Below are 9,874 nucleotides of genomic sequence, written 5' to 3' on the forward strand. Positions count from 1 at the left end.
TGTGATGCATAATAGTTTTGCTTCTAGAAATCAGAAGAGCATATTTGTATTGAAACGTGCTATTATTAGTCGGAGACCATTCCTAAGAGAGAAGAAAAACCGTTACCCATTCTCTTTTCATTCTTAAGAGAGAAAAGAAAACCCTTGACCATTAATTAATTAATTCTGGTTTAATCACTAGCAGCTAGCTAGTTAGTATTATTGCATGCCATGGCGCCTATAGCTGAAACTGCAGCAAAAAACTTGAAGAAACTCCGGTACCTTTCTGTGGTATCTAAGGTATGTATCGAACTCGAATCTCAATTAGGAGGAGGTGGTTATATTGACAATAAAACATTATCTCTGTATATTGCTGATATTGGTATGAAGTCTAATAATGTCAATGAATTCAAACTGAAACTGAAAGAGAATCCTGATGTTATTCATATGCCTGATTTTTTTCTGGATCAACTTTTTAGTTTCATCCATTACAAAGATGGCGAAGAATTTATTGAAACAAGTAATTTAGTTGGTCATAAAGATGAGGTTAGGAGGGGGAACGAAGAGGGTAAGACGATTAAGCATGTTCATAAAATAAAGTATTACCCACAAATAGAAGATTATCATGATCAAGATGAGCATAACCTAATTACTTACGAACAAAAGTTGGCACTATCTATCTCAGAACAAAGAAGAATCCTTCCAATATACAGATGGAAGGAAAACTTAGCTGAAGTAAGGATAACCCAGTTCTAGTTGTCTATGGAGAAGTGGGATTTGGTAAAACAACTCAACTTACACAGTATCTAGCCGAAGCAGGTGATTACACCACTAGAGGTAAAATTGTGTGTACTCAACCTCGAAGAGTTGAAACATTGGCGGCAGCTGAAAGAGTAGCCAAAGAATTTGGTTCTACTTTGGGTGAGAAAGTGGGATACACGGTTAAATTTTATGATTGCACCGGATCAGATACTATAATCCAATACATGACTCATGGAGTTCTTCTCAGGGAGTTTCTTGGTGATGAAAACCTTTCTCAGTATTCTGTCATCATTGTGGATGATGCTCATGGGAGAACACTTGTTAGCGACACAATCTGTTGTTTGCTCAAGCAACTCATCCTGCGAAGACCTGGCCTGCAATGTATCATAACATCCCAAATTAGAGAAGAAGCAGATATTTTAGCGAAATATTTCTTAGCGAATGTGTTCCGCCATGAACCAACAGTACCATTTAGGGTTCTTGATGAGTATGCGTTAGAACCAGTAAGCGATTATCTAGACAGTTCATTGACTAAAGTTTTACAGATCCATCTAACCAAACCAGAGGGTGATATTCTAGTCTTCTTGACGGATCAAGAAGATGTCAATCGCGCTTTTAAGTCTTTACACGAGAGAATGCGAGGGCTAAGAAACCATACTCTACTTGAGCTACTAATCGTGCCTGTGTACGATGTTCCTGTTCCTAGTGAGATGCAGACAATGGTTTATGGTAGACCTCCTACTGGGTTTAGAAAGGTTATTCTGGCACCTAGTACTGCCGAGGCTTCTTTAGCCATCGAAAATGTACTTTACATTGTCGATTCTGGAGTACAGAAGCAATTTAGGTACGACGAAGCAGAGGGTATTGATTCTTTAATAATTGTACGCACTTCAGTAGCCTCAGAAAATGTCCGACGTAAGCTTGCAGGTCGATCAAGACATGATGGTATCTGTTATCGAATGTATCCCTTCAGTGAAGTAATGCTGGCTCGTTCTTTACCTGAAATCACAAGGATGAATCTTGGGTTTGCTACACTTGTAATGAAAGTTATGGGCATAAAAGATGTCTACAATATCCCAGATCCTCTATTCCCCCATGCTATAGAACTGGCGATGAAAGAACTGGCTGATGTTCAAGCTTTAGATGAACAGGGGAACGCGACCAAGATTGGGAAAAAAATGGCAGAACTCCTATTAGATCATCCATCATCTAAAACATTCTTCACTAATTTCTTCGCAGATGAATGAACCAATTATCAGTTTATTGTGCAAGAACATATTAATGTTCCTCTTTGATTTTGCGGTGTGGTTTTCTTTGTTAACTTATCTGGCATTTCGCTTGGTTGGTTATTTCTTGCTCACTAGAAAATACTAGTACATTTTCCATTACTGGCGACATCATCTATTAAGGTTAGGTTTGTGGATTATAAACTTGCTCGTCTCTTTCTCTTTCTCTTGAATGTTTTGCAACTTAGTACAAACGAAACCATGTAATGGTACTTTTCCTTTTCCTTGAAGTGGAATTGCAGTTGACATGTTATACTCTCTATCAATTTGTGAACTACCCCAGTCTAGACTGGAAGAGAAGCGGGTCTGGGAAATTGAAATGACAAATTATCGATATATATACCAAGAACAGGACAGCACTGGAGTTGCCAGATAGCTTTATTACAGTTTAGGTACACCAAAGCCACATCACCACCATTGAGCTGAAAATATACCAGTATGAAAACCTTTTTCAACAGAAATGACAAGCCACTCAACCCATAAGGTTGGAGAAATAACTGTCTTTATAACCATTTGACTATCCCAAAATGATAAGGTTTTTCTTGTATTCATGTCTCTGCCATGATGTAAAAGAAGAATTGAAGGCGTACAAATTCTCCGACTCTCTGTAATTTACAAAGCCGAAGGAGCTTCTGATGCGGCTGTACCTTAGGTGTTACAATGTGAAAACATTGCAAAAACATTTTTGATCTGAAATATCGAAAATATTTCAGATCAATTTATGGTAAATGTATCATCTTCTAGCACTCACTTTCACTATATCTCCTCTTTGGTCTTATGTCTGAAAGCAATCACACCACCAAGCTTCAACGTAGGCAATCAGAACACCGTCCAACTGATCTGTAACTCATAGCGATGATAACTGATAAATCTGATCAGAAGATTCTTCTATTCAAGGCCACAAGCTCCATAATGTTCAGCAAATGGCTTCTTGTGCACACTTAGCTGCTTCTGCAGTATCATTAAGAGAAGGGTAGCTTTAACTCTCTGATATCTGGTAATTCAAAAACAAAAGCAACAAAGAAAGAATAATGACTGATATTAGACTAGTACTTTTATCATTGAAAAGTCAACCATCCAAGGCAACATCTTTTCCCAAGAAATATATAGGATTGAATCAATTACTTACATCCTCTTTACCCGTGAATGGCCTAGTTACACCACATTGTTGGAGACACCTTTAGAAGTCTTCAAACTTCCATGTACATCTCTCTGCTCTAATAACATAAACAGGTTTTCCGCGAGATCAACAAAATAGTTTAACTCAGGCAGCCTCAGAATGGATTCACATTCCATAAACCAGAAAGAAGGTTCTCCTTTGAGTATTACCATGTGCCACAAGCCTCACTCAGCATACTGACTGAATCAGGGGTGATGACAAACGCATCTGCCCAAGCTAAATGTCCCATGTGTGGGTTTGGCTCTACATGCATAAATACACGAGAGAAACCATATCAAAAACATCTTTTAGATGTCCAATGGTCTATAATAAACCCTTCTGCAACAAAATAAATGAGACTTTACCTTCACCATTCCAAATGTAGATGCTAAGTTTTTCAACTATCATGCTGGATACCATGTATATATATGGCCAATGTTTTGTAAAACTGATGGGGAGGTGCACAGACAAATAAGGCAATCATTGTTCATGCAGCTGTACCTTCTGAGGGGTCCTCCTAGAGAAAGAGATTCTAAGACTTCCACAGCTTGCTAGCACATTCTGTCCAGAGCCTATTAACTGCTTGACAAGATCAGCTCTGTAACAACAGTGGCCTGTTATATGACTTATTAGATCTCGAAACACTAAGTTCAGATAACAAGTTGCAACAGATGAGGGAAAGCAAGGTTAAGGTTTGTCAGAAGACAATTTACTATGTCACATCTATAGGCAGAAACAATAAACTAGATAAAAATAAACATGGGAGGAAACCACTGCTACCGCTCTCCCAACTACTAGCACAAAATGAGACGGAGAACAAAAATAATGCAACAAGAGATGCAAAGAGGAAACTCCAAGGGAATGCACGATCTAAAATTTTCAGTTTTTTATCCTGAATACCAAGTTCAAATTAGGATCTGAGTCTCTTTCCTCTTCAACCAGTATAACACTGAAGCTACTCCATATATCGAAAACATGTAACCACTGTTTCTATATCCGGCCAAACAAAGGGTGGTCAAATAATCCGGAGGAGATAATCAGGCAATTACACTTAATATTTTTTCCTTCGGTAAGGAAATTACAGCCTTAAGAAGAAGTGATGACCCACCCCAAATTGACACCCATTATGAAGCAAAAAAATTATGGATAAATAAAAAATAAAAAAAACGAACTGAACAACATGACACAAAGAATACTACCAATGTGTCATCCAATATTAACCACAAGCACGGTTTAGGCAGAGGAGCCAACTCATCATGCCAGGCAGCAGCAGCAGCCCGCAGTGCATCAAAATAAGACTCCCATGGTTAACACCTACGGAAATAGGAGGCAAAAAAAAAAAAAACTCTTAACAGGATCCTCAATTATTTTATATTTTTTGATCGTTTACAGAATATTCATATTTCATATATATCAATATAATGAAAAGTGAAGTTGCATTTTATCGTCAAAGAAAGTTCTCCGACGGAACTTAAGAAGATCATAGTCAAGAAACTCACCACATTCTTATTAGGTGGTTCATATGGAGTCACCCACTCACGAAAAAACTTAGGGATCTGTACTTGTACTTGAGGAGTCAATGGATAATAGTCATGCCGAGGGGTAATCACGACGTCAAACCTACTCAGATTCATCCTTGGATGCTGTATCTGATAATTACAAACATAATGGAAGTGTGTACAAACTTTAACCACATTTGCAGCCAACTTCCAACAAAATGCAACAGCTCAAACAGATAATGACACAGTATAACAAAGAGATTTCACAATTTGAATAAATACAACATTTAAAACAACTTGCATTTAATTTGAGAAGCAGAGAAAAGACTGTTCGGCATTCTAAAAAAATCAATAACTTACGACAGTACAAGAAACAAATCCATAGAATCTTTTCCTACCAAGTAACACATAACCCTAGAAAATTTATATAACCACAGTGACATGAGCTGCATGCCCTGGGCACTAGTTTTTCACATCAAATGATCATAAGATCCGTTAATTAAGCAAGCACTGAGGCATACAAATTTTTTCCAAAGATGATGTACATCCCTAACCTAAAGAAGTCAAATCATCCAACATCATGATGAACTAGACTTACTTGAATCTCCACCAAGATACATCAAGAGCAATCACAAGACAGACCAGGAAAAGGAGTCTTTCAGATAAAAGTTCTCTATCGGCAAAACAGAAAAATCAACCCTTTTTTATCCTCGGCAAAGATAATAATATTGAAGAACACACAAGCCGTGTGCAGGCGTTTACAACTAAAAAGTGCAAAAGATCAAAACAAAAATATACTAACAAAAAAGAGCACCAAACAGTAGAACAAAATTATGCTTCGACAATATTTAGTTCCTTGTGATTGTCAGCAAGACTTTTAAGCATTTCATGACGATTCTCTTTAGCTGAAGGAAAACTGAAACCCATCACTGAGAGAGACTCAACGAGGCCTGTTGCAGAAATCTTATTAGGGTCTTTTATCGAAATCGACATACCTTTCAAGTTTGAGTCAAGCGCGCCGTTTGGGAACAACCCTGTAGCTTTGGATTTTGAGCTAACTCTTCTAATCGATCCTGGAACTGGCGCAGAGAAGATGGTTTAGAGCTGCTTACCTCCGATTCTGGCGCAGAAAAATCAACCCTAGTGAATACTGAATGCAACAAAGAACAAGCAGAGGACTTAACAAGTTTATACACTGTTCCATGTCCAGAACGAGCATAATTCACAAATACTGTACGTACAACAAGAAATACAATAATACAATGTCGTGGACAAACCTGAACCACAAAGACATTTTCTGGAGCCAATTTTTCTACCAAACCTGCTACAGAGATGGTATCCTGACCAGATGCAACCACTAATAAAGGACCATCCCTGGCAGAAATAGCAACATTATTAAAAGGAAGAAAGCAGATCAGGAAAGAAGATTAGAAGATATCAAGAATGTACTGTCTCTACGTACTACATGATTGTAACAAGCAATTTGGTGCAAGCGGAAGCTGAGACATGAATATATAACGTTATTTTATTAGGCCTCAAAGTATAACTAACTAATGTTTCCAAGTGCATCTCCAAATTAAAACTCGAATCGTAACCAAGAATACAGAATCAAGGGACTTTTCCAATTTAAGATATGTTTTTCAATTTTCAGTATTCAGTAAAAGTCATCAAAGCAGTTAAGCATTAAAATGTGCACGGTTCACGTTCAGGTATATTAACAATGGTTTGTATTAAGATGCTTTTGCATGGTGATGCTACCATACTACAATTTACTTGATACTTTATCAATTTTTCACTGCTTCATTTTAAGCAATTGGTACTCGGTGCCCTAGACAAAAAGGAAATGAATATAAAAGGGGAAAATGAAAGTGGACTGACGTTCACAGAAAATAGTAAATTGCAAATATGTACTTCTCAAAAGTCTCACGAGACATTGTTGCAATGCGCTTTGCATCAGCATCTAAAACAGATGCCAAGCCAGCATGAATACATTCAAGCTACGATAAGGACCAGATATACAAACTACCAAATTCAGAGAGAGAAAATTGCTCTTACCGTTTTTGCATTCCTAGCTTTCAGCTTCAAAGGATTCAGAAAGATGTAATCCACAACAGGAATCCGAGGAGAACGGGAACAAAGTATGCAAGAGAAACCTTACTTAATAAAGTATGCAACCACTCTTGGATGATCATCAATAAGGTAGTAACACAATCACAATTTCAAACAACTGTATACTGGAGCTACATGAAGATAAAAATGTAAGATCTTGTTACTGAACCTAACCTTTTATGAAAACGAATCTTATACACAGATGTTTCCAACAATTACAATTGGTAGGCAAGTGCATTGTAAGAGGTTAAATTTCTCACTTTAGGCATTTATCGGCTTGGCTTAATAAGCCGAGATAAACTAAACTTTAACCATATTAGATCTTGTATATTGAACTGATGGATATGAATTAATCTACGGCCAAAAACTTAAGTGAAAAATTAAGTCAAAATAATTAAGTTAAGGGATCCGCTCCCAAAAAAAAAAATCAGTAATAAGAGTAACACAATTCACGCTGGCTACCTTCGGGAAAAAAAAATTCATGCTAGCTGGCATATTCAGAATTTTTGAACGCAACTCTCTTTTCTTATAAAATTCAGCTGTACATAGCACACTCATGATAGCACTCTGTATTGACAAACTAAACCTATGTTCTCTAAATAAATGCATTCAACATACTATAAAATTGAAAAAACATATTAAAGGTCTCGGGCAAGGCAAATGTAGGCTGTTCGATAAACCTAAACTAGCAGCAAGAGATAAAAGATATAGAATGTGATACTAACTATAAGGCTATAAGCACGCTAAACTTATTGCCTTTGCTGTCTATACTGTATACACCATATTTCCGAGTGGAAGAAAAAGTGTTGAATACAAGTAAAGCCTTCTTTGCTCATCCTATATTGAAATGAAACAACAGATATTCAAACCTAGCAACTAATCCGTAGACAGTAAATGGTTTGATGTCACAAAAGAGTCCAACAAATTACAAACGCTATTTCCAAACGACAGTTCTGAACCCACAATGTGTGATGCGTCTGTACAAATATTGACTTAAGGTTGCTACGTGTAGATGAGTAAATCGACACTTAATATCATAGAACAAGTTGCCCACATGCATCAATTTCTGAACTCTTCTGAACTTTTATCTGTTTTTTATTTTTCCGACTTCCCGATACGCCACTAAAGAAACCAAATTTTGGAAGGGTCATTTAAACCGACCAATAATTTCACAAATGACTTCCTCTGAACATATTTTTGGTTTCCAGGGTCATCAAGGCCGACAATTGATTTCCGTCGTCTTTACTGTGAAGACACAATGTCTCTTGCCAGAGTACTCCGATACCAGCCACTGCTATCAAACAAACGGTCTTCCGGGTTGCCACCCGTAGGTGGTGTGCCAATTAAGGCCTGACAGAACGCGCCGTTATCAAATAAACGGTAATTCAATGCCAGGGTAGTCCGATACCAGCCACCGTTATCAAACAATCGGTCTTCCAGGTTGCCACCCGTAGGTGGGGTGCCATTTCTGGCCTGGCAATTTACAGTACTCTTTCAAGCTCAACCGACTATCTTTCTCAGATTATATGAACTTCTCAAAGAGTTAGCAATCATCTCTAGGTCGATGGTATGAACTGCCATCATATGGAGCAACCATCCCTCCCATATCATGTAAGTTACCTCTCATGATAATAACCATTGTTAACTGACAAGCCTAGACAGATGATATGAATTACCGCGAATAGTAATAATCATCTCTCGTCTTATGTGTTGTACAGTTATCAGATGGTATGAATTATCTCAGAGAGACAAGTATCATCAGGTAGTATGGACAGCCAGTACTGCAACTACCTCTACCAACAAGACATATATTGCCAAGGTTGCAATCATCTCCAAGTGGATGGTATGAACTGCCAAGCAGCAACCAACCCTTCCCAGACGATATGAACAACCTCGCAGAGATGTGCTGAGCCGCAAAGCGGCTGCCTACGTACCCTCCTACGTAACTCTAAAGGGATCAAGCACGACCATAGTTCGTCATTTTTGTTTAGATAATATGAACTACCTTTAATAGCAGCAATTATCCCTACCAACGGATAGTATGAATTGCGATGCAATAACTATCCCTAATTTCTCACATCGTCGACAATACTGTCCATACACAGTAGAATGAAGCAGTAGTCACATTAGTAACGATCAATTAATGGCTTAATGCCGACCTCAATACCAACCATCTGTATTTGCCACCTAAAGGAAAGTGCACACAAATGCAGTTACATATATTGTAATCATTTCTCAATCGTTGAAAATTTGAATAGTATACTGTTTTAGGGAGAACACTAGACAAGTCTAATCTAACCAAAAGTTCAACATATTGTGCATACCCAAATCGCAGTGTCTAAGCATTTCAATAAGATAGTGCATAAATAAATTGTAATGCTCTTGACAGGTTCAAGCTTGACATATAACGTTATAACTGGTGCGCTACATAATTAACCTTTTACTTCACGTGTACGCTATATAATGTCATAAGCGAAGATACTTGCCAAATGAAACAAACCTGTATAATGCCAATCCCAAATGATACTATTACAAAGCTTAATGGGTTCACAATTTGGGATAAGTTATATCTGACTCATTAATATAAATTTCCAACAAAATGATAAATTTTATATGTGACCGTGAACCAACCATTATTGTCCATAACGACCACCATTTTACTGTGCAAACCATGATCCAACCAAAAGACTGAAACATTTATATTTATTTATTTTATTTTTTCAAATTATTTAATTTAAACTCATATGCCCTTAAACATACCACAGTAGGCACCTCCAATTTGCAAAATAAAAGACATTCTCAACTTAACATAAATAATGATTCAATCTAAAACAGTCAAGATATCTCTGTATCTATTTTGCTATTTCACTTGATTCATTACCTATTAATTCAACCATGAACTCTAAACATTCAAAAATTACAACCATGCATCATATAATTTAACGGCAGTTGCAAAGGCCCGATACGACGCAATCACGCACATGACTTGGCCATATGGTTTTAAGACCATCTCATCGAGCATTAAGGTACAGTACCCATTTAGTATTCCACTAAAGAAATAATCACTTTAGAAATTACTA

General features: G+C 37.2%; 2 protein-coding genes across 2 annotated transcripts; one reads left to right on the forward strand and one right to left on the reverse strand.

Annotated features, from left to right (window-relative positions):
* Positions 1-210: 210 nt before the first annotated feature.
* LOC113272737 (probable pre-mRNA-splicing factor ATP-dependent RNA helicase DEAH5) lies at positions 211-1,988 on the forward strand. The gene is made up of 2 exons (XM_026522535.1): positions 211-547; positions 751-1,988. Exons 1-2 carry the CDS (start codon positions 211-213, stop codon positions 1,986-1,988), a joined length of 1,575 nt encoding a protein of 524 aa, XP_026378320.1.
* Positions 1,989-2,379: 391 nt separating this feature from the next.
* On the reverse strand, positions 2,380-6,877 carry LOC113272738 (mitochondrial fission protein ELM1-like). Its single transcript, XM_026522536.1, has 7 exons — positions 6,839-6,877; positions 6,597-6,682; positions 5,963-6,059; positions 4,686-4,835; positions 3,688-3,867; positions 3,157-3,450; positions 2,380-3,021 (listed from the first exon to the last, which is right to left on the reverse strand). Exons 1-6 carry the CDS (start codon positions 6,875-6,877, stop codon positions 3,424-3,426), a joined length of 579 nt encoding a protein of 192 aa, XP_026378321.1. The 3' UTR covers positions 2,380-3,021; positions 3,157-3,423.
* Positions 6,878-9,874: the final 2,997 nt, after the last annotated feature.

The sequence above is a fragment of the Papaver somniferum genome, chromosome 4 (assembly GCF_003573695.1).
Source record: "Papaver somniferum cultivar HN1 chromosome 4, ASM357369v1, whole genome shotgun sequence".
Taxonomy (NCBI): Eukaryota; Viridiplantae; Streptophyta; class Magnoliopsida; order Ranunculales; family Papaveraceae; genus Papaver; species Papaver somniferum.